The sequence below is a fragment of the Urocampus carinirostris genome, chromosome 18, assembly GCF_059441175.1.
Source record: "Urocampus carinirostris isolate Australia breed hairy pipefish chromosome 18, RoL_Ucar_1.0, whole genome shotgun sequence".
NCBI lineage: Eukaryota > Metazoa > Chordata > Actinopteri > Syngnathiformes > Syngnathidae > Urocampus > Urocampus carinirostris.
This window is the reverse complement of record NC_142366.1, coordinates 9,256,536-9,282,386: the sequence shown is the minus strand read 5'-3', so window position 1 is coordinate 9,282,386 and position 25,851 is coordinate 9,256,536. Positions and strand designations below refer to the sequence as shown.

Here is a 25,851-nt window from a genome sequence, read left to right as displayed (position 1 = left end):
TGAGGTCATGGGTTCAAATCCTGTGCAGAGTTTGCATGTTCTCCCCGTGGTTGTGTGGGTTTCCCCCATGCACTTCGGTTTCCTCCCAAATTCCAAAAACATGCATGTCAGGTTAAATGGCTGATTCAGTTCAGAGTGTCCCCTGCCCGAGGATAGCTGGGATGAGCTCCAGCACCCCCGTGACCCTGCTGAGGATAAGCTGTGCACCTAGTGGATGGATGGAATTCACAGTACAAGTACTACAGTTCCCATCCTTCTCGAGGCGTTTTTTTTTGAGTAGGGGTTTGTTCCCCCACCTTAAACAAGAGTACTGGTTACTATGGTCGTTAGAAGAGTTCTTCTTCAGAGCAGGGACGTGAAAGAAAATAAATGAGAAGCACAGCTTTAAAGCAATCTAGAGTGGTTTGGAAGCTGATAAGAACCGGCTCTTTTCAGTGAGTCAGGCCAAAACAGCCAGTTTTCTAATAAATCGGGAAATGCTCGGGTAGGGGGCAGCCACAAGGCTGATTTGCCTCCCATGTTGAGCCAAATGTACCGCTCTGGTGTAAAGACTCCAAGAGGTGTTATGATGATGCTGCAGTGGATTCGTAACTCAAGGCAGCTGACAACTTCTGTTGTGTGGCTGATCTGTTGACCTTTTTTCATGTAAATGAAGGCCCACTAGGGGGGGAGGAAGATTGGGTTGTGGGGGGTCCACCAGGAGGAAGCCACAAGCAACCAAATTGCACATTGCAAAACAGTTGTGCTCTTTGAGATTTGTCCCTTTCAAATAATGCCTGAAATAACACTTTTTGCACTTTTAAAAATATGAAACAGTGTGAATTAACCTCTTGCTCCACTCCTTCCAAAATAAAATGTCACAGCTTTTCAATCATTCTTTTCTTTTTTTCCCCACGCTGCGCAGTTATCTTGGAGCTGATAAAAAAAGAAGACACCAGGACCACCTGAAGCAGAGAACCCATTTAGGAATGCTTCTTTATTAACACGTATTCACAATAAATTCACTGACACGCGGTAAAAAAAAGACAATAAATGTCACCTAGAACTGAACGCGTCGAGCAAAGGGTGACGATGCAGATGGAGCACAGTGCCGGCAGCCAATCACAGAGGCCGAGTGGCCGTTTTGTGCAGGGAGGGGCAATCCATCAAGGCCTGCAGACACACTGCAGTCTCCACATGTGCCACGCTTACTTTATTCACAATAAAAAAACGGTCTATTTACGACAGTTTTTTTTTTAGTTGCTTTCAGTGCAACCGAGACTTTTTCAGGCGGGAGTTGTGCTCCGATGCCGCTTGGCGTTTCAGTGAAGGCGTGACGGGCTTTTCTTCGGTTGTGAGGAGGTAGAGGGACGTTGGAGGGATGGGCTCCTGCGGGACGAGAGATTCTCATCAATCACATACGGGAAAATCCCCCTCGCTTACGTCAGACATTACTGCACTGTCTTCTAGGGGTGTCAAACTTGGTTTTGCTCTGATCTCACATGGTAGAAAAAAACTTGCAAAAGAATAATAAAAAGAAAGAAATATATGTATATACATACATACACAATTACACACACACACACACACACACACACACATATTATATATATATATATATATATATATATATATATATATTATATAAATATATACACACTGACACGTTTGGAAAAGGAGAGAAAACTAATACAAAATATGAATTAGAAATAAAATAACGAAATTTACTGAAAGGTATGAAATGTACTAAAAATTCCTGAAATGATATATACTAAAGTATTAAAACTAGGGAAAAATATTGATGGTTCTGAGAAGTACCGAAAAATATAATAAAGCATTAAAAAGTACTGTAAAGTTAAAAAAAAAACTTCAGAAAAATATATATTTTTAAAATACTATGAAATAGAAACATAAAATTGAAAAAATGTACTTAAAAGAAAAAACTGAAAACGTATAAGTGGTACAAAACAGTTTTGAAAATATACAAAACGTACTGCAAGCTATAAAAAGTTCTAAAAAGTATTAACAAATATAAAGGAGTGAAACATTTACTAAAACTTATAAAAAAGATAAAAAAGTATGAAAATTACAAAGTAGTATGAAAATACATCAAAAGCACTGCAAATTATGATTTAAAAAATGGAAACACGTAAACTGTATGAAAAAGTCATGAAAAAAATATAACAACTGAAAAACATACTTAAAAGTATGGAAAAATTTTAAAATAATTAAAACGTATTGAAAAGTACAGAGAAGTATGAAAGTCCAGTAAACAAAAAGTACTGAAACTCGTGGGAAAGTCTTGAAAAATGTGAAAAATTAGCTTAAAAGGACACAAGTTATGAAAAAAGAAAAAATAATGAAATGGACGAAAGGAGTTTCAAGTACTGAAAGGACAGTCAAGTAAGGAATGAAGACTTTTGCGACATCTAGCGGACATATATAGTACTGCAAGTTATTTTACCGACAAGATGCATTTCATTTTTTCTTGCACTGCCCTCGGTGTTGTCTTTTGGCCCAGAATAAATAATTCAATGGGCCTAATCTGGCCTGCAAGCCCTATGTTTGACATTACTGGTCTACATCTTAAAACACAGAAAGCAAATAAAATAAAAAAACATACTTATTGAGACTACCTCTTGTGTTGAATAACTGCTTTTCTCCCTTCAAAAACAGAACTGAAACGGTACTCTTTTTTTAATTCAAACTATAACAAAAATCTCGACTGAAGACTAGCATTTGTGTAGCTACCTGCATGAGGTAATCAGCGATGTACTCGGGCTTGAGGCATGTGACTCCCTGGGCGGAAGCATCCGCTACGTCCACGCGAAAATCACCCGGCCGCAGGCGGCTGAAGTCGGCAAAAAGGTGCGAGGCCTCCTTGTAGGACGCGGGCGAAGCGCTCGGAAGCACCTAGAGAACACGGAAGCGAATTGTAAATGCAGATAAAAAGGGTGGAGTGCTCAAATACAGGGCGGGCGGGCGCACCTTGGCTCCGCCTGACTGCAGCAGGCGCCGGAAGCCGGCTTCTCGGCTCTGGTCGATGTTCAGCATCACCGTCCAGCCGCTGAAGGCCCCCTGGAAGAAAAACGATAATCAAAAGCCCTGAATGTTAAAAAGTAGAGCTGCTACACCAGCAGTAGGCAAATTTTATCGCCGCATTTGGTTAAAACATTTGGAAGAGGAGTGAGGCCAGGAGGGGAAAACTTTTTTTATTCTATTGTCACAATATGAAACCATGGCAGTGCATGAGGACAAGAATATTTTTTCTCAAATTTCTTTACATTTTTATTCCTAGACCATTTTATTAAATTGGATTGAAACCAAAGTCATATAGCAAGCCATTTTAAGCAATACAGTGGAACCTCAGTTTTCGAACGCCTCTCAGTTCGAACAAATCGGTTCTCTGCCAAAAATTTAGAGAAATTCTTGCTTCGCTTTTCGTTCAAAAAATCGGAGTTCGAACGCCGGTACGCTAGGGGCGATGCTGAGCGGCGTACGGGTGTAGATTGCCCCCACCCCTCGTGAAGAACTGTTGTCACGTGACCGCGCACTTCTTTTTGCTTTCGTTTTAAATATTGGTGAACGGAGTGTTTTAACCCCTAATTATGCCTCGGAAGAAGGTCGGTGCAAGCAGCAAAGTTGCTACAGGTGAAAAAAGAAGAGTAGTGCGTACAACTATTGCATTTAAGAAAGAAATAATAGCAAAATATGAAGAAGATGTGCGAGTTTCCCTTCTTTCGAGGGAATAGAGCATGGCTTCTGCAGACCACCACAAAGGTAAGAAATCCTATTCATAAATATTTTCTTTATCCTTTAACCGCTCACCATTTGTTGTGGAGACCCGGGTGCTAAATGAAGTGTAAACTACCAGATTTTTTTATTTTTACACGTTCATGTTAGCGTAATCTTTCGTACGGAAGATTACGCTAACGCACGATTAGCCTGGGTTAGCTTCATGTTTACGTTCCTGGTAAACATTCAGGGTGTTGGAACGGATTAAAACGATTTTACATTACTTTTAATGGGAAAAAACGATTTCGGTGATTGAACAAATCTGTTTTCGAACAGGGTTCTGGAACGGATTATGGTCGAGAACAGAGGTTCCACTGTACATTTAATCACAGTAGTTAGGAGTGACTAGATTGGATGAGAGACAGAACTGTAGTAGTAGTGGAACTGAGAAAGTGTGTGGATAAGAGAGTACTTGGTTGGTTTGGACACATGGAGAGGATGGATGAGGAGCGAATGTTGAAGAGGATCTACAGAGCAGAAGTAAATGGAAGGAGACTAGGAGGAAGGCCGCGATTGACATGGATGGTATGAGTGCACTGCGGGAAAGAGGTATAAATATAGTAGAAGCTAGAGCTATTGTTGGGGATAGGAATGAGTGGAGAGGTGTTGTAAAAGGATAATGGGATGTTTAGACGTGTTCTAAGGGATAGGCAGGGCACCTGTATGATGCGGCAGGGGTAAACCAGTGTAAGATGCTGTTGAACAGAAGAGTGTGTTGAGTCATCCTGATCCGCTTTTTTGTGTCTCGTTTCATCTCGAGGGACGAAAGCATGACCAACTTGGGGGCTGAGGTGCTTAACTACTTTGGGTGTTTAGGGCATTTGGGTTTGCCATGGTCAAAAGAAGAATTGTGTGTCTTTTTAACTTTTTAATTTTATTTTCTTTTTATTTTGTTTTGTTTTTGTGTATGTGTTCGTCTTGCTGTCGGTCACCCTTCTCGAGGGATATGACCAGGGTAGATAGATGGATAGATATTGTTAGTAATAATAATAATAATTATTGATTGGCGTTATCTATTTCATTGATCCCACCAACGATTTATTTAAGTTGGGTGCAAACCAAAGAAAGTTAATTATTTTAAAGTTTTATTTTGTTCACTTAATGCGTTGTCTTAGTCAGACTGCCGAGAAACATCGCAACAGTTTCAGGCATTAAAAACACTTTAGTCAAAAATCAAGCACTTTTCAAACCTTGAAAACAAAACATTAAAATTCAAGGATATTCAATAATTTCAAGTACTCATACAAACCCTGTTTATTTAAGAGGGACAATGTGTAATATTTGATCCGTAGATGTCGCTGTAGTGTTGTGGAACCAAAAACAGGTGCTAAAAAAGCACTAGAAGGAATTCACATTGTATGCCTTTTTTGAGGGTACATGTAGCAAGATGGCCAACAATTAGATCAGCTCTGTGTAGATGAGCCTCATGTTAAGTGAGATGAATACAAATTTCCCAAACTGCCCATTTAAAAAAAAAAATGCACATTTCAATTTTTCTCATTCAAATCAATAGATTTTTTCCAAAAACAAGCAAAAAAATACACAATGTCCCTTTAAACTTGTAGTTTGGCGGGTTGGATTATAACGCCCAACGGACTGTGTGGTCCGTGGTTTGCCCACCCTTGTGCCACATATTTTTTCTCTTTTGGAAAGAGCCATAAGAAGCCAGAATATAATTGTATTTACTCCCGAAATACGAGATTAAACTAATAAGTACTATAGTTTGCAAGACTGGAGGATATTCAACGTCAGTGGAACTCAGAAAAGCATCATTGGATGACGAAAGCATTACATACTCCTTTTTCGGAGGCTCCCTCCAGCGCTTTCCTCCAGCGCATGGCGGCCATTGCTAAGCGTTTCTGCTGTGAGCTGATGGAGGGCAACACGTCCAGGACCGAGCTGCTTCCCCACTCATAGTCTTCTTCCTGGAAAAATTAGAACAATGAGCACAGTGGAAAAGTCAAGAGCCAATGGTGACTTTGGCCGCACCCACCGCAATAAAGCATCCCTGGGAGCGACAGGCCTCTAAGTAAGAGCGATGCATGATCCAATTTCCGGCCGCCATGGCCGCCAGATACTTCTCGTTGCGCAAAGGCGAACCCACCAGGATGTGCGTGCAGCTCGGGTCGAACGACTGCTTCACCAGGATCACGCCTCCTACACAAAGGAGAACACCCAAAAAAAGTCAGAAATTCCATAATTTTCTTTAAAGAGGTTGCAATGTATGGAGGATCATTTATGCCATAAGTAGAAATAAATGCAGAAATAAATGAACAGCTACAAATATAAGCCATAGGAAAAAAATTAACACAGAATTAAATCATGTCATACCTAAATATATGACTTGAAATGACAAAGTGTATTATTTGATCACTTGAGATTAAGTACTCTGCGGCGCCCCTTTATAGAGACGTGTTCATGTTTGCCCAACTTAATCCTCCTCATTTCTCAGAACAAAGTCATTACAATGGAAATGTTTGGATCTTAACGAATAGCTTGTTTGCACAAGCCGCCGCTCACACATGAGCGGTTTCCCCATAACCTCGCACAATACATGTCAGTGTACATTATTTGGACATGACCTTAAATAGTGATAACTCAGTCGTCTATAAATATATTTTTCACTTTCAACCACTCAAATTGTTCGGTGGCATCAGACCTATCTATGCATGTGTAGTTGTGCTGCTTAACTACAACATAGCACCCCGAGGGCATTCTGTTAATAAACAATAAAGGATACTGCTGAAAGTGTGAATTTCCCTACGGGGGTGAATAAAGCATCTATCTATCCATCTATTTTTTTTATCCTCTAAACTTTTCTTGACTAAACTTCGTCTAAACTAGACATACATTGTTGCAGCGAACATCGAACGACCCAGTTCCTTGTCCAACAGGCTCTTTGTAGACTCATCTTTTGACTTGCACATTCCAGCTCAAATGAGAAGTCTCAAGTGATCGTGGTCCAGTGCATTGTTGTTATCTCCTCTTGTAAATGAGTCATTGGAACTATGTGGTCAATAATTAGCTCAATATGAAATAAATTGAATGGGGTGGCAAAGCTACTGATGCGGGCAATGGCATACAAAGTTCTTTGGCTGTGCCAAGAGGCACACACGCAAATCAATTTCACGATACTTTGTTTTTGCAACAACAAGGTAAAAAGCTCGACACTTCCTTTGCATTGCTTTGTAGACGTTTCTGAAAAGCAATGCTAAAGAATTGTCAAGCAAGTGATGCTACACGGTGTGCAATACCAGTGTCATGGGGGCTGCAGTCAGTGGTCTGCAGGCAAAGTTATTATCATTATTATTATTATTATATTTTGACGTTGGCGCCACTCAAGATTTTATTTTACTTTGCACACAATTGACTTTGCGGTACTAAAGAGAAAAATACCCAAATCTCGGGAAAGGCATTGACATACACCAGGTTTAGAAGTCAAAGATTATGAATTATAATGGATGTCTATACGTCCAAATAATGTATATAGCACGCTTTGTGTATATTATTTGGTTTGCTCCTAAATGCAATAGAATATAAATCACAGCACAATGCCACTTTGAACATCCGAATGTTCTCACAAACCGTGGAAAACTTGAGCTCCCATGTGTTTACTTTTCAATGCTCTCTCTTTGATTGAAAATATAAAATGCATGAAAATGTACATAATATGTACCTGCATGCCACAAGGGTTAAAGCCACATTGGTATATTTGACCATTTGACGTCACTTTATTGTGTGGTGCCACTGAAAAAGAGTACAACGCACAGGGAAGAATAGAAACGATGGGAACTTGAAGTGTCCAAACTGCACGATTTTAATCCTTATCTTTAAGGTATTTAGTTGACTGCTAAGAGTCGCTAAAAATGCACACTAAGAATGCAATGCAATAATCTATGTATTTTGTCAGGGCTGCGGTTAGGCTTTTTTTTTATTATACATTTCAGAATTTATTTAGTCAGTTCTATTTAATTATTTCACTATTAATTTTGTTGTATATTTTTTCATTTATTTATTTCAGTATCTAGTTGGCCGGTTGTTCTGTCACAACAAAATTGATGATTTTTACCTGATTGTTGATCAGTGATAAAGAAAGGCATTGCGGTTGATCAATGCACTTGTCAGTCAATCAATAGGTGAAAAGTTCAGCCGGTTTGGTGCGCCGCCTAATTTAAATTTTGTTGAGACAAAATAAATGACAAAATAGACCACAAAATCCATGACAAAATATATACAGAAATAAATAACAAAATGCATAAATATGACAATACATTGTTTTCATGTCATATGTGTGGGTGGCTGTTTCCCTTAACCACTAGGGTCAAAGGAGCACCATTTCATGTGGTGTTTCTTGGGCAAGTCCAGCCTGGTAGCGCTCATCCCTCTCCAGGCCAACAAATGTTTCCACCCGGTCTCGAACCGGGAACTTTTCGCATGATAAGCGAAAGTTCTAACCACAGCACTGATTTATCTGTAGCTTTTTATTCATTTATTTGTTTAAACATTTATTTATACATATGACAGATCCAGACATAACAAATAAAGCGTATTGAAAGGTGTCATTTTTGGAGGCAGGACTCACCGAGCTCTTCAATGAGGTGGCTGTAATCAGTGCGTTCCTCAGGAGTGAGAGAGGACAACTGAAATCTGGGAGGAGTCCTCACCTCCTCTCAAAAAAGACCAGAAACCAGTTGAGCACACAGACATTAACACGCATTTTGAAACCTTACCTTTGGCGTTGGAGCCACGGCAGGCTTGATGAGGGGAAAGGCAATACTGGGAGCTTCTGGCGTCAACAGATCATCTTCTGGCTCCTCATTTGGAGGGACCAGGGCCCTCTTGCCCATTTGCTGGTCGATTATGTCACAAGCCGCTGAAGGGTAGAAAAAGGGTTAACAAGCTGATCTTTAGGGGCAATTTTAATCACCGTACCCATTTCAGCAAGCTCCGAGTCGGTCATGGAGTCCTTGAGATTGCTTGGGCGCTGTGCCACAACCTCCGAGAGGGTTTGGGAGGGACTTCCAGGCCACTGTAGATTGCCGGCCAGCCTGGCTCTCTCCTCCCGGGCCGTCGGATCGTCCCAGACGATCTGTTCGCTCTGGGACTGCTCTGTGTTCACGTCCACAGCCGCTGCCCTAGAGACCCTGCCGTAGGGATTTGCATCAGTTACCCATTGATTTGCATAATGCAAACGGATAGGTTAAACAGTCCTCACTTCTTCACCATTGGTTGTCAGAGAATGGAGAAAACAGGAAGTCTTTCAGCAAAATACTACACAAGCTATTTTACGTACGCATACAAATAAATCCGAGAGGTTATCTACGCACATGTGAAGAAGTGGAGAAATTGTTTAACCTGTCAGAATGCACCAAGAAGTCAAGAGTTGTGGCACTATGAGTACAAATACAGTGGGACCTCGGTTATCGCGGTTAATGGGGACCAAAACCACCCGCGATAAATGAAAATCCGCGAAGTAGCGGCGCACCTTAAAAAAAATATATATATATATATATTATATATATACATATATATTTTTTATTTTATTATTATTATTTTTTAGACCCGGTTAACTGGGACCATACCACCCCCGAAAAGTGAAAATCTGCTAAGTAGCGACGCCCCTTCAAAAATGCTTAAAAAAATATATAGGGGGACCTCGGTTATCGCGGTTAATGGGGACCAAAACCACCCGCGATAAGTGAAAATCCGCGAAGCACCTTAAAAAAAAATAAAATAAAAAATAAAAAAATATTATTATTATTTTTTAAAACCCAGTTAATGGGGACCAAAACCACCCGCGAAAAGTGAAAATCTGCATATTATATTCTATTACTATTATTTTTTAGACCTGCGAAGCTCTGAATCCGTGAACATGGAACCACGAAGTAGCAACGCCCCTTCAAAAATGCTTTAAAATTAAAAAAATAATAATTATAATAATAAAAAAATAAATCAAAACAAAAAACATTAAATTATTTTATTTTATTTATTTATTTTTTTAGGCCCGCGAAGCTCTGAATCCGCAAACGCCAAAGCGCGAAGTAGCGAGGTCCCACTGTAGTGTAATGAGATAATCTCTAGTGCCTTTTTGTATGTCATCTGGTGGTCAAGCGTCTGTACTCTAACTAGCACTACTCAGGTTCTATTCCCACTGCATACAATGTTATCTTTTATTAATGCATTGTTCTAATATGTACCCATACCCAAGGAATCTCTTACTGCAGTCCTAATTTCATGTGCTTTACAGTCCGATGCGCCTAATGTATGAAAAATATATGAATTTCTGGGGGTGCGCCTTAAAATCCAGTGCGCCTCAGAGTGCGGAAAACATGATACTTTTTTGTTACCATTTTAGACATCATAATATGTTTATCAGTTGGCGGGCTGGATTAAAAAGCCTGTTCATCTGAATGTGGGCCAAATATGGGCTGCCGACCGTAGTTTGCCTGACCATGGAGTAGCCTTTTCACCTTAATGCTTCCAGAGTGCGCCTGCTGGCACCAGGTGTGTCAGGAGTGGAGTCGGCGCCCGAAGCGCCATCGCAGCGGAGCCGCATCGACGTCCGTCTCACAGTCGTCTTCTTGGTGGCGGACATGATTTCTTGTAGCGTTTTTTGAAGGTTTTCTCTCATCTGCAGCGACTCTGCCATATCTGAAAGACGAATGGAGGGAGATGACCCTTTGGTTTTGGGATGGATAGAAAGAGAGGGGGCGGCACCCACCCATGTTGTCTTCATCTCCATTTGGATAAGCGTGGTCTGCAGTGTTGCATGCATCCTGAAAGATGATGCTCGAATGTTACTCCAAGTTTACAAAAACAAAATCTGCACAGAGCCTCATAATAGTCCTCAAAAAAGGTAAAAGAAATTCCAGCCGTTTCCCCAATAATATTTTTAAAATGTTAGTTCAAAAAAGAGATGGTCAAGTTCTTGTATGTTTTTTGTGTGCAGTAAAAGCAGAAATGAAGACCAAAAAGAGAATGTTTTACTTTGTCCTCCTGGTCTTGGGCGTTGTCTTGCATTGACGCAAAAGGCGGAGAGCGCTGCGAACTTCTGGGAAGCTGACTGAGATTGAGGCTCATTTTGGGGTTGTACGTGAAGGGATACAGAGACTCAGGTACGTGCCTTTGCTCCTCAGCGCACTGAGCAAAATAGGAAATGACAGATTAAATTCTTGGAGCGAGGCCAGACAAGACAGCAGGAGACGTACGGCATCCAGCCAGTGCGGCGAAACCACGTGTAACCCCCGATCCTTCGCGCCTCGCAATTCCCGACTGCTGTCGCCCGGTCTTCCCTGGTAAATGAAGTGAGTGACGGAATCGTCGCAGGCCCATCTTTGCAAGAAAAAAACATTTTTTTTTTGGTTTGGGTGGGAGGAAGATGTAAGCTTCTTTATTTTTGAAGTGGGTGGGGTCTACCTGAATTGGGCTCCGAGCGAGGCGGCCACAGCGTTGAGCTGGCTCTGCGTCTCCTTCAGCTTCTTGGCCACACAAATGACCATGCCCATCAGTGGGCCATCATCTTTTTGGACTGCCTGTGCATGATGAAACAACATCAATAACACAACAAATCGTAGAGTGAAGAGAAGGAGACACCGACCTCTTTCCTGGCAGTGTTGAGCACAGGGCTAGCGGAGGCCTCTTGCATGTCGTGGTTTCTGCGGGAGCTATTGGCCAGCGCTATCTTCATGTTTCGGTTGACGAGCTCAGTCAGTGGCGTTTCCGGCTTTACAGTGGGCTTCGCTCTCTCGCCTGGAGTCTCCAAGGCCGCTAACGTGTCCTGTGGGTGAGTGACAGCATTAGGATGTTTTCTGCCAAAATAAACTTTATCTTTTCTATGTCACTTAGCTTAAAATTTTACAAGGAAAAAAGTGTTTTTGAGGCAGAGTTGGCCCACTTGTTTGCTCACCTTAATATTGAAAGAAGGCCTAAAAAGTTGATCTCTGCTGAGGAAGCGGGACGGCGTGTCTAACTGCAGTGAGGGCTCTTTGATGGGGGGGTTCCTTTGTCCACCGTCTTGGCTGGGTTTGGGCGTGCCCATGTCCTCTTTGGACTTTATCTTAGCCACCAAAGAGTGAAAGGTCTTGCTCTGGAAGCGTCCATAATCTAGCGGCGTGATGGCCTTGCCAGTCTGCAGACCCAGCAAAGGGACCTCTGGGGAGGAGCGTGTCCGTCGTGGCGGCATTGGGGGTTGCAATGTGGGTGTCTTTTGAGAAGCACCCACAAAACTCTCGTCCTCCCTTTCTGGGGAAGAAATATCAAAAATCTCAATCAAAACTTTAATGAGCCCTGTGAAGGCATCCAGAAAATATTCAGACTGTCTTCTTCACAGTATTTGTAATCGTTCCACTTTTTGGAGCGAGCTTGTTATCCAATAAGGAAGCAAAATTTTATAGATGCACGGATAAATGTGTGCGAACCGGGAGAAGGCGGCAGGTCTATGAGAAAGAGCTCCTCGGCTGCCCTCTGTCCGCTCCTGCCCGACGCCAGGATCCAAGATAGGGAGACTGCAGGGAGCCCCCATTTCTTGGCCGCTTGGTACTTGGTGCCGTCTGGAATCTGCAGCACCAGGTGAGTGCTGGCCAGCATTCCTTTCTTCTGGTTGGCCAGCCGCACAAAGTAGTCCTGGACGCTGCGGAAGTAATTCCCACCCAGAAATGAGAAAAGGAAAGAAGAGCCGAGCTTACCGTCGAGTTACATGCTAAATTCAGATGGGAAAAAAAACACACACACACAAAAGGCAGACACCTACGTTGCTCCGAGGTGTTTGGCGAGCTCCACCAGCGACTCCCGCTCAGCTCCCGTAAACTGGCTGACGGAAAGGACGCAATCCTCCAGAGGGGAACATCCATCCATCACGGCAACAGGAGTGAAGAGAGGATTTGACGATGGCTTCAGGAGACACTCCCTCTCTACACATGTGGCCTGCAATTTAGGGCTGCAAAAATTAGTCAAGGTTGTCGACAGAAATCAATAATAGAAATAGACAACAATAAATTCCATTGTAGACTATTGGGCCACACCGTTTTTCCAACAGAGTTAGGAATCCTTACATGAATATAATCTCTGCTGAGAGTCACTCATGCGCATTAGTGTCTCTTTCTTAAGCAGTAACATACAGAAATTACAGCGTCAACATCATGTACATTTTCAAAGCAGGCCTCGCATATCCTGGCAGTACCTTGGTGATGCATGAATATTAAAAAAGATCAGTCTGACAGTTGATGCTTTTAATAACATGAATTGTCCATTTTATACACATATATTTCACTAGAATAAGAGCTTGAGCATTATGCCAGACTGTGTATGAAGAACATTTTAGAAATTAAATTCATGCAGTCCGAAAAACAAACATTGGTTGTTAAAATATTAACATTAAAAACAACAGTTGTCAGTTGTTAAAACCATTTGATTTCAAACTGTTGAGAATTGTTAAGTACTTTCCGAAATACACCTATTGTTTTTATTTACTTTTCTAGTGCCGCTAAATGAGCCTGTTCTTGGTTTACGGGGATAAAAATGTTTTACGGTTCCAGGAACCCTTAATCGCCTGGGTTGTCAGGGAACCACTGAGGACGTAATTCTGGATAGCTTTTGCAACTGCTGACAATTGCTGGCTTGTTTTTGGGTCGTGGTCAAGTTAAAAAAAATGTTTACTTGAGTTGTGTTAATTAGTTTTCTGTCCCTAAAAATGGCCAGAAGTTTATTTATAGATTTATGTCTGTACTGAACGAGCACTGTGCCTAATTGGTTTTAGATAGGGTGTGTTTATTTCATTTATGTACGGATCCGCAGTTTGTTAAAAAAAAAATGTATATTTCATTTGTTTATTATTATCATTTGCCTCATAACTAAATCAACTTGCTGCTATACTAAGAAAAAACAAATCATAATTATCTGATGATATGATTAATTGTTTTAGTAGTCGGTGACTAGTCGACTATTAAAATAGTGGTTAGTTGCAGCCCTACTTAAATTGCTTACATGTTTAGGTACATGATGAAAGCTCACCATCCACGTGTCGGTAACCACTTCATCAACAGTGGCCTCCACAGAACTTCCCAAGAGGGGTACCACCCCATAGTCCACCACAGCACGCGTGCGGCTCGTGGCCACTCGCCCGCCGTTCTCAGTGACCAGCGAAGAGAGTTGTGCCTCAGCTTCGGCGCTGAATCCCTGCAGGAGGAAGCATTTCCCAGCAAAGAGACCGGCCTCATTCAAGGTGGAGTCCGACTCTGGCCTGGTGCTGCGCTCCAGCGTCCAGGAATGTACAGAGGCCATCTTGAGGGACGTCACACTCTCACATTCTAAAGGAGGTGGCTCTTCCACTACAAATTAGGATCATTTTGATTAGGGGAAATATTTGTCCATGCACATTTTCACTAAACTTAATCCGGGCAAAAAAAAAAAAAAAATCAAGTACAGTGGAACATCGGTTCTCAACCATAATCCGTTCCAGAACCCTGTTCGAAAACCGATTCGTTCGATTACCGAAATATTTTTTCCCATTAAAAATAATGTAAATCGTTTTAATCTGTTCCAACACCCTGAATGTTTACCTTGAATGTTTAACGTAAACATAAAGCTAACCCAGGCTAATCGTACGTTCGTGTTATCGTAATCTTCCGTGCGAAAGATTACGCTAACATGAACGTGTAAAAATAAAAAAAAATCAGGTCATTTACAAGTCATTTAGCACCTGGGTCTCCACAACAAGTGGTGAGCGGTTCATTGGAAAGGGGGCTCCGTTCCAACACCCTGAATGTTTACCATGAATGTTTAACAGAAACATAAAGCTAACCCAGGCTAATCGTACGTTATCGTAATCTTCCGTACGAAAGATTACGCTAACATGAACGTGTAAAAAAAAATATAAAGAAAAGAATTATGAATAGGATTTCTTACCTTTGTGGTGGTCAGCAGAAGGCGCAGGTAGACGGTGGGGAGAGGATCAGATACTCGCACACCTCCTTCATATTTTGCTATTATTTCTTTCTTAAATGCAATAGTTGTACGCACTACTTTTCTTTTTTCACCTGTAGCAACTTTGCTGCTTGCACTGACTTTCTTCGGAGGCATAATTAGGGGCTAAAACACTTTGTACACATATATTAAAAGCGAAAGCAAAACGAAGCACGTCCGCACGCGATAAAAGTTGGTCACGAAAAGAGCGATCTATACCCGTACGCCGCTCAGCATCGCACCCTAGCGTACACACTCACGCATTACCGGCGTTCGAACTCCGATTTTTTGACCGAACAGCAAAGCAAGAATTTCTCGAAATTTTGGGTCGGACTCAGATTTGTTCGAACTGAGAGGCTTTCGAAAACCGAGGTTCCACTGTAACTGAATCAAGACAAATGCATACATTATTAACATAACAAAGGGACAGTGTGTATAGTCTGGCCACTAGATGTCACTTGTATAGTGTCGTGCTAAAAGCACAAGGAAGAATACAAACTACAGAGACTCAAGGTCACCAAACCGCACCATATCTTTGAATTTTATAGCCAAGACCCTCTGAGGCTATTTGTTTTTTCGGGTACTCATAGTAGCAAAATGGGGAATAGTTACCGCAGTTCCCCTCATTTTATGTCAAACAAATAAGGATTTCTTTACCTACAAGTATTTTAAAAATGCATTTTATATTTGCTATAATAGTACATATATTCCTGCTTACTGTTTCAACTGATAATGTTTTGTTATAAATGAAGTTTTTTCAACCACTGAGGCACTAAATAATACACTGTGTCCCTTTAATAAGGAGAGAATTTCATGTGGCATCTTGTCTAAGTTATAGTTGACTAAATGGATTTGCATTTGAATGAAGATAGAAATGCATAACACAACTTAGATACCATCAAGTGCCACAGGCGACCATCTTAATAAATATAGACAAAAACTAAAAGAAAGCATGATTGGGCTGAAATAAAACATTACAACGGAAAAAGTAGACAGCATTATCAAGTGCTGTTTTCCTTCAAACTAACTCACCAACTGTTGGCTCGCTAGTCATGTACTGCGAGAGCAGGTCATCCTCTGCTTGCTTCAGTTTTGGAGTACTGGGACTGGCAGCAGGGGGGCCCATTGAAATCCTGGAGGGGACCGAGCGCTGCCCCGGTGCAGCCGAATCTTCCACCGCATAGTACGGGTGGAGAAAGCCTTCTTCTGAGAGGAGACGGCCTTTGGACAAACTGCCCAGCAGCCACTGGACGCTTACCACGTGAGGTCTGACCAATCAATAAAACCATTTATCAATTGAATCTTGTGTATTTCACTTTTGGATGAAAATAACCATCAACCTGTGAGTGACTTTGGCCAGAAAAGTCTTGAGGTCTTGGTCTGGTTCTCCCATGACCAAATGTGTGAGCTCCTCACTAGGATGGTTGAAGCAAAGACCGCCGGCCGTGCTCACCAAGCGCCGCAACTTCTCCAGCTTCTTAGCGGGCAAGCCGCACAGATGAAGCTGCGTGCCCATCTTTCCACATGAGAGGAGAACGGGTACAAAATATAAGAAGCGCTTACTTTGCAACCGTCTAAGATGTCGTCCGCCGGGCACACGGTGAGATCCAGACTGTCAGAGAGGTCAGGGCCATCCAGGCGGCTGCCGTTGACACTGGTGAGAGCCGTGTCCTGGACGGTGGCGCTGGCGTTGACCGAGATGCTGCTCAAACCCAGCACCGAGATTCCTTCTGTGCGGGAGCAGACGGACAATTTGGCTTTGCCTCATTTTCATGATCAGCATAGAGCTTACTGGACCAATATAGCCCCCTGCACAGTAGGCGGCACACCCTGGCTTCAGTTATCAAACATCTATAATTTTAGGATTTATGCTTCCTTATTCAACATTTAATCAATATATTTCAAGTTTTTCAGCCAAATCAAGCAAAGTTATTAATGTCTATGACCAAATTGAACAGCAGGCGAAGTTATGTATCAAATTATTACGTTTTCCATTTGGTATGAAGTTGGGAGTTCCCTCAAATACTCGAGGAACAATCAGAAGCAAATTAACTTTGGTCCATTACTGCGAAAACCACCAATGACAACAACACAAAAAGACAACTTCTCACTTTTGTGTTGCATATGTCACTATTATCCACAGTAGTTTCCCTGGCGCTGTGGTCTAGAAATAATCAATTGTCTCACAGGAATAAATATGTGCTCGTAGTTGGCATCTTGAATGGTCACACGTAACCTGATTGTGTAAAAGATATGAACTGTTAAGGACAAAATCTCAATGGAATGGGAGTCTTATACAAATGACCAGAGGAAGCTTGCGTAACAGGGAGTTGGAAGGATCAGTCTAGACTAAACCTGGAGATGTTTCTGCTACAGATCTCCAGTACTGATGAAAATGTAATATAATTGTTACGTAATGACAGATTATAGAACTAGGTGTTTGGTAAAGATGCGGGCCCCAGTCATACCAACTGCAAGCTATATTCTACTCATGTCTTTTGTGAGAAACTTGGAGACCAACAACCTCAATAACAACAAAGCTGAAAACGTCTTCATTTGTATTGGGGACGGCGCCATTGGCATTCTGCAACCAAAAGCGTTGACGCCAAAATCCTCACGCTAGTGGCATTAAATGTGCGCAGGGCTTAACACCATAAAATTGACGTGCAAGCCGACCTTCTTTCTTTTTAGCACCCGTGGGTGTGGACGTGTTTGGCCGTCCGCCGGCGGAAGCGGCGCGCTCCACAGTGTAATGGCGCTCGTCCTGAAAGCAGCCCTTCTCGATGCTGTCGAAGAGCCAGCGTAGGGATACGCACTTCACGTTCCATTTACGAGCACACTCGTACTTCTGACCTGCACGGATCCACACAGCAAAATCAAAACAAAAACAAATAAAATGGTGGCACACCAGAGAAAAAGCCGACTGACCGGAAGGTTCTTTGACGATGAGGTGTGTGCACTCGTTCATTTTTAGCTGTCCGGTGTAGGTGGCGCCGTGCAGCTCGCACAGACGGTGAACTTCTTTGCGTTCGACGCTAGAGAGGCCCGTCACGCACACGGTGCAGCCCCGCAAAACAGGGCATAGGTGCTCCTCTACCGGCAGATCAGTGTACCTGAACAAACTAGAAATGGAGGCCCACATCTTGAAAAATGTACTTCTCACTTGATCTTGACTCTACTTTCTTAGATGCGAGTGCTTTATGCTCAGTAAACACCACAGAAATAAAAGTGTAGATTATAATGACATGCAGAAAAGAAGAGAGGACAGAGAGAGAGGCGAAGAGAAAGGAAGAGAGGTTTGCAATAGAGTTAGAGTGAGATAGAGACAGTCAAAAGAAGGAAAGAGAGAGAGAGTGAGAGAGAGAGAGAAGATTGAAAAATATAGTAGAGTGAAAAGGTAGACAGTAGAGAGAGAGAAAGAGAGACAGAGTGAGAGAGACAGTAGAGCGGGCTTGGAAAACCACGGCACGCGAGCACTATATGGCTCTTTTCATAAGTACATTTGGCTTGGAGACAAATTTCAGACCCTGCAAATTTTTTCCGTTGTCTCATCTTGAACCTGACCGAAGCCTATTTTAATGCGAGCGAAGCTAAAACAAGTCTAGTATATGTAGGGCACATTTTAACCTAAACTTTACAGTCAAGGTGTCACACCAACAGACCCAATTTTGACTGTACATCGCTTTATATGGAAGTTCATTAAATAATCAATGTCCACTGTTGCGACACATTATAAAAAAACGGCAAAACAAACTGTAAAACACCCCAAAACACCAAGAACAAAGTGATTGGGTAGTGGTAGGAATGGACAGAGCTACGCAAGGACTTTCTTTTGTCTCTCGCCCAGTGCTGTCTGTACAAAAGGTAAACACGTTGGTATCCTTGTTTGCAGACTTTTGTGACATTATTTATGTGAGAATAACGGTCAAAATGAGACTTAAGTAACTGCGGGAGGGAGATATATTTTAAGTGGTATATTTGTTATATGGGACACAGCCTCATAGATTTGATTGAATGATCAAACATCACACAGTGAAATAAAATGTGCTGAAGACTAAGCTTTTGTCTGAAGAGCATATTGAGCATTTTGGTTGAATTTTGTCTTAAAATATGTGGTCAAAAATAAACATTTGCTTTTACAGCTTTTTTGAGTCAAAAAGGGAGAAAGACTTTCAAATAACAGACAATAGAGCGAGTGAGAGGCAGAGAGATAGTAGCGCAAGTGAAAGACAGAGAAGGCACAAACAGATAAAGAAAAAAAGACAGTAATATATCAAAAACCTGTGATCAACTAAGATTTTTTATACAACTTGTTTTAGTATGTGACCTGTTTTGTGACTTGTCCCAGCACGTTTTGACCCAAGAAGGCAGCAAGATGGGTTTTCCCAGATTGGCAGCCACCAGGTACTTTTTGCTCCCTACTTCACCAGCGATCAGGTGCGTGACAGACACGTTGAGATCCGGATAAGTGCGCCCGCCCATCAGCTGCACCAGATTCGACACCTCGCTCTGGAAAGGCACACAATCATGCCATTTCTTCATATATCCTTTGCGTCAGCGACAATCACACGACAGACCCTGGTGCTTTTGTCCAGGCTGGTGCAGGACACGGTGACATCTGCCATTGCCATATTATAAACCGGCTTCTCAGCTTTGGGAACGCAACGCTGCTTTTGCAGGCAGAAAAGTACCACCAGCGGACTCACCATACGACAGCCCAGCTGCCAGACACAAAGAAAAAAACTCAAAAGCTATCCCCGTTGACACAGAAATGACGAGAGAGGGCATTACATTCTTGCAATGCTGGAAGGCAGCCGTGTCAAAGTCGCTGAAAACAAACAAGGAGTCGTCCTTCTTTTCCATCTTTAGCACAGCTTCCTCATCCAGTTTCTTGACATACTTTTCTGACTGCAATTCCAGAATTGCCTTAATAACAAAGAGAATCATCACTTGTCAATTCATTTGACACTGTTCATAAATAAAGTTCGTGTAATTCTGAGAAGCTTGCACGGGAATGGACATTTTCTAGTCTGATTTTATTTACTTGATAAGCTTTGTCAGCAAACTGTGAACTTTGTCCTTGACTTCCGACAAACTTGACAATGAAGCCATCCTTGTCTCCTTTGGGCATGATGACTAACCTGAAAAATTACAGTTCGAAACCACTAAATAAAACCACTAAATAACCACATTTCTCAAATCACTTACCTGCCCGAGGGCCGCAAAGACAAAATAGTTGAAAAAAGGAAAATAATTCTCTATAAAACGGACAAAATTGACAGAAAATTGAAGCAAGAAAACCTTACTGGGTCCGTCACAAAAACACTCGAAGAATAATACCACTAAGTGTACAAAATATTAAAACAACACTTTAAATTTATGATAAAAAAACTAATTTTTATTCAGTGATTTATTCCATTGAAATGTCCGAATACTGTACACAATATATTAACCACTAAATAATAACCCTATGTAATTCGTGTCGGCCTTGAGCTTCGCGCCATTACGTCACTTCCTTTTGAGCGACAGACTAAACGATCCGTGAGGAAACAGCGTGGCAGCCAGTGTGATGCCGAGAATTTCACCCCGCCGGGATTTGGCTCTCTCTAGCGAAGGGGTGTCAAACTCATTTTAACTCGGGGGCCACACAATAGAACAAACATTCTGTCGGAGGCCGGACTAGTGGATTAAAGAGAAAGAAAAAGAGAAAAAGAAATAAGAGAAAGAGGGAGGGAAAGGGAGAGAGGACGGGACAAAGAAAGAAAGAAGGAGAGAGGGAGAGAGCGTGAGAAACAAAAGATAAAAAGTCGTGAGAGAGGGGGAAAATAAAGGAAGAGGAAGAAAGAAATCCAAAGAGAAATAGAAAGACAAAAGAAGAGAAAAGAGAAAAGAAAGTGCGAGGGGTATGATGAGAGAAAGAGAAAAGAGAGAAAAGGAAAAAAGGAAGTTAGAGCAAAAGAGGTTAAAAGACACAGAGAGATAAAGAGCAACAAAGGAAGAGAAAAAGAGACAGAGACTGAGTGGGCGAAGAGGGGTGGAAAAGAAAGAGAGAGAGAGTGCAGTGTCTTTGTGAGAGGCAACATCAAGCTGACATGTTTCAACCCGCAGCTTGTTTTTCTCTTGCGCTTCTCTGAGTGTTGTCTCACGGGCCGGATTCAATCCCTTAGCGGGCCTGATCTGGCCCGAGGGGCGCCTGTTTGACACCTGTGCTCTAGCGGGACCACGCGCACATCACTCCCGCTATGATAAACACTTTTACCTTGTTTTATCTCACTTTTGTATCTCTTTTCAGGAATGTAATTGCGAAAATGCCACTAAAACCATTTCACCTTACATTTGTTGGGAATGTAATATAACTAAAACAATTTTGTCTTTCGTTTGTTGGGAATGTTATAGAACATTGTATATAAATCACTTTTGAGCAGGTAACATGTTTATTTTTCCTTTTCTTACTCAAATCACTGGTATTGTAACTGTTATGCGTTCTACCATAAAGCGTATTATGCTGAAATGAACTGTCAAATTATCAACAGATAAAACGGGAGACGAACGTTTTTAATTTCTTGTCATCATCAATCAAGATCATCTTGTGCCTACCATTGTCACAGCAACTGTGTAAATTTGTTTTCTAGTACAAATGATGGCAGCACAGCTGCGCAGTGGTTAGCGCGTGTGCGGCACAGTTCTGAGGTCATGAGATCAAACCTTCCTGTGTGGAGTTTGCATGTTCTCCCCGTGCTTGCGTGGGTTTCCTCCGGGCACTCCAGTTTCCTTTCACATTCCAAAGACATGCATTTCAGGTGGATTGGCCGGTCCAAATTGACCCTAGGTGTGAATGAGCGAGTGAGTTGTCTGTCCCTATGTGCCCTGCGACTGGCTGGCAACCAGTTCAGGGTGTCCCCTGCCCACTGCCTGAAGACAGCTGGGATGGGCTCCAGCACCCCTGCGGCCCTACTGAGGATAAGTGGTGCAGAGAATGAATGAATGAGTGAGTACAAATGATCCAACTTCATGCTGATAAATGCAGCTGATGCTTGTGGGAGGGTTTGCGCATTTCACAGTGGACTGTTGTGTTTGATGCCCATCTTTTGGGCCCATCTCCTCTCAATATAAAGCACCTTTTGCTGGATGCAACTGAACCTGTTTTAAGAAGGGGGGGTGCATTTCTGGTCAGCCTTTCAGCCATTTATCTATGGCTCTGAAGGTCACCGGTCCATGAATTTTACCCTGGTAACCCAAAGTGGGCCGATCTCCTCACAGTAAAATGCACATCTTGCTCGATGCAAGTGAACCTGTTTTAAGGGGTCGGGAGGTGTGGGGGGGCTTCTCTGGTCAGCCTGACTGACGACGATCACGACAAAGAAAAAATATTTGCGGTAAGTTCTCTTTAGCGTCAGTCGTTATGCTTTTAAAACAAACTTAGGACGACATCTAATTAATTGGTTAGGCATTTAGTTCCTTTACATTTTCACTATATATAGGCCTGTACGAAATGTATGTCTAATATTGTTTTCCAACACTTTATTATCACAAGATGGAGCTTCTCAATTTCCTGATGGTATGTAGCCTGGCTGACCAGAAATACCCCCCTGTCTCTGTGTGCCCTGCGACTGGCTGGCAACCAGTTCAGGGTGTCCCCTGCCCACTGCCCAAAGACAGCTGAGATGGGCTCCAGCACCCCTGCAACCCTACTGAGGATAAGCAGAGCAGATAGTGGATGGATGGATGGAGATGCCTAGTGGTAAGGGAAATGAGTACAAGAACAAATTAACCATGTATAGATAAATGTTTACCTAAAGCTCCACGTAATGTTTCATATCAAAGAAGATGACTTGTAGCTAATAAAACTAGTTACTCGAAGCATGGGACAAGAAATGGATTGTGCACAATGTTACCTAATCAAACACGCTTCATTATGTATATCATCAGGAAATTGAGCTTTTCTTCAATCAGACTTCTCAATTAAGTTTTTAGACTGGGGGTTTATTACACATGAAAATGTAAATTAAATTCAAAGTGAATCTCAATTATGTCCGTTATTGCACATGTGTTTGATTGCAGACAGTGCAACATCAGTGTTATTAAAAATGAGACTTGCCTACAACAACATAATAGGAGGATTTTCAGCAGATTGCATGTTTGCTTTCCTTCAAAATGCCCTCCACATACAAGTCTTTCTATTTGTAATCTACAATTTCTAAAGGCTGGGGTCTATCTTGTGACAATAAAGTGTTGGAAAACAGTATTAGACATACATTTCGTCTGGGCCTATATATAGTGAAAATGTAAATGCTTAACCGATTAATTAGATGTCGCCCTAAGTTTTTCTTAAAAGCATAACGACTGATGCTAAAGAGAACTTACTGCAATTTATTTTTTTTCGTCGTGATTGTCGTCAGAGATCCCAACCCCCCTCAAAACAGGTTCAGTTGCATCCAGTAAGATGTGTTTTTTACTGTGAGGAAATGGGCCCACTATGGGTTACCAGGGTACATTTTATGGACCTGTGACCTTCATAGCCATAGATAGATGGCTGACAGGCTGACCAGAAACACCCCCCCCCACACACACACACACACCTTCTCAAAACAGGTTCAGTTGCATCCAGCAAGAGGTGCTTTATACTGTGAGGAGATGGGCCCTGCATTAGATGTTCTGGTGTGTGCATTTCTTGGCATCAAACACAACAGTCCACTCTGAAATGCGCATACCCTCCCACCAGCATCAGCTACATTTATCAGGATGATGTTGGATCATTTGTACTAGAAAAACAATTCACACCGTTGCTGTGACAATGCTAGGCACAAGACGATCTGTTTATTCAAGTAAAATACAATGTGTTCACGTTTTACGTCTCGTTCGATAATAAACAAGAAATTAAAAACGTTCGTCTCCCGTTTTATCTGTTGATGATTTGACAGTTCATTTCAGCATAATACGCTTTATGGTAGAACGCATAACAGTTACAATACCAGTGATTTGAGTAAGCAAAAGGTAAAATAAACATGTTACCTGCTCAAAAGTGATTTAAATAGAATGTGTATTACCATTTTATAATATTCCCAACAAATGAAAGATGAAATGGTTTTGGGGACATTTTAGCTATTACATTCCCAAAAAGTGAGATAAAACGAGGTAAAAGTGGTTATACTAGCGGGAGTAACGTGTGCACGCTCACACTAGGGGAGACAGACCCCGGCAGGGGTGCAATTCTCAGCACATCACCTGACAAATCCTCCTGTTAACTATTTTCAAAAGATAAATAATTTGAAAAAAACAAATATATATTAATATGTCCTCGTCGAGTGGTTTACAAAAGCGTAAATGTGTCCTTGTTTCATCATTGAAATTCTTCTCCTCTTGGTGTTACAAGAAAAATGAATGAATTAATGAAACTATATTCCAAACGCAAGCTAAACAAAAAGAAAACAAAGGAGTAAATGAAAAAACAAAAACAATGTTAACCAAACATGCCCGAAAAAAAAGAATTACTAAGAAGCAGATGCTTATTTAATTCTACCCCTTCGGCTTCCTTAATAATTGTGTCTTACAGCTAGGTCTTCTGAGTATTTACATATAACAAACACCTCACAAATATACATATTCTCATATGTTCTGTGGAGGCACAGTCACTTAATTGTCATCATCATCATCATTGCTGTCTCCATACATTTTCAGTACACTATATAATAAGAATATTTATTATAATAACAACAATTAGCACTTGTGATCATGGTGACAACTGACTGTTAACTGGTGTTTGTTGTCCTTCATACTAGGTATCTTTAAACCTGCCGCTGGAGGAGCCTAAACCAGATGCCGCCAGCATCAAAACTCCCACTTGTCTGCCCTAGCTACGAGTTGTTTTCTGTTATTATTAAAGTTATCTCTATGTAATTGTATCTCAATTTTTTTGTGTTTGTTTAGTTTTCACCATCATCACCAACATAAACTAGATCACACAGTTTTAATGATTTGGACTGCAGAAATAAAATATTGGTGTGATCACATTATCCTGCTTTGTGTTTAATTCTTATTGCGCATTTTTGGAGCACAAAAAGGGGATGGGGTTAAGCAATTATAAACCCAGACTTCTGCACAGTATGTAAAATATGTCAAAAGTAGAGAACACTATACTAAATACAATGCATAATGATTTAAAAATAATTTGGCTTTATTCATAATTGAAATGCTTTTAGATTTGTATGTGTCTGAAGTGTGTTTTCCAGTTTAATTTACCCTTGAGTGGTAACTTCTAAAAAATTTAATTTCTGAAACAGTGTCTAAGGCAACATCAATTTTCACTGCCAGGTTTAGATTTTCCTTGTGATTACCAATGAATATCACTTTATTTTATTCAAATTTAAAGTTATTCTATCTATCTACCCTGGTCATATCCCTCGAGAGGGGTGACTGACAGCAAGACTAACACATATACAAAAACAAAGAAAAGAAAAGGTAGCAAAAAACACACACAAAAATTTTTGGGGACCATGGCCAACCCAAATCCGTAAACACCCAAACAATTTAAGCACCTCGGCACCTATGTTGGTCATGCTTTCGTCCCTCCAGATGAAACGGGACACAAGAAAACGGCCAAGTCACTCAGGTCACGGTGACATAACACTATTAAGTTCAACAGCAGGGCCAGACAGCTTTCCCTGGTTTACCCCTGCCACATCATACAGGTGCCCTGCCCATCCCTTAGAACACGTCTAAACATCCCACTATCCTTTTACAACACCTCTCCAGATTTAAAGTTAATTTATTTATACCCATCCATGTTTTGGGGGATAATTAATTCACTATTAGGATAAGTTACTATATTACTATACACATCACTGGAATAGAAGATGTTAGTGTCCTCTGCAAGTATGATTAGTTTTAATGGTTTTGAAACAAACATATAGTTCATAAATGGAATAGCTTTGGACCCAAGACCAAACCCTGTGGTACCCCAAGTATCCAGATGTCAACTCACCCATTTTCACATATGCTTTCCCCCCAGTCAAATAACTTTGAATGCATCCCAAAGATTTTTGAATAGTACATTATGATAAATAGTATTAAATACTTTTTTAAGTCAACAAAGTGGGTGCAGAGAAACACCGAAAAAAC

The 25,851-nt window shown here is 41.4% G+C and overlaps 1 protein-coding gene across 2 annotated transcripts; it reads right to left on the bottom strand.

Moving 5' to 3' along the window:
• Positions 1–948: 948 nt before the first annotated feature.
• Positions 949–20,254, bottom strand: topbp1 (DNA topoisomerase II binding protein 1). Of its 2 annotated transcripts, none has more exons than XM_088322702.1 (28): positions 19,942–20,254; positions 19,778–19,874; positions 19,525–19,659; positions 19,311–19,454; positions 19,061–19,242; positions 17,662–17,855; positions 17,410–17,586; positions 16,297–16,463; positions 16,074–16,237; positions 15,766–16,001; positions 13,783–14,099; positions 12,524–12,696; positions 12,192–12,403; positions 11,681–12,015; positions 11,372–11,551; positions 11,191–11,306; positions 10,983–11,106; positions 10,762–10,914; positions 10,496–10,550; positions 10,245–10,425; positions 8,707–8,918; positions 8,505–8,647; positions 8,357–8,441; positions 5,768–5,931; positions 5,571–5,699; positions 2,968–3,057; positions 2,731–2,892; positions 949–1,368 (listed from the first exon to the last, which is right to left on the bottom strand). In XM_088322702.1, the coding sequence occupies exons 2-28, from the start codon at positions 19,862–19,864 to the stop codon at positions 1,246–1,248; spliced, it is 4,440 nt and encodes a 1,479-aa protein (XP_088178828.1). In that variant the 5' UTR covers positions 19,865–19,874; positions 19,942–20,254; the 3' UTR covers positions 949–1,245. The 2 variants fall into 2 exon arrangements, with proteins under 2 accessions (XP_088178828.1, XP_088178829.1); XM_088322703.1 differs by having other exon boundaries at positions 8,357–8,438.
• Positions 20,255–25,851: the final 5,597 nt, after the last annotated feature.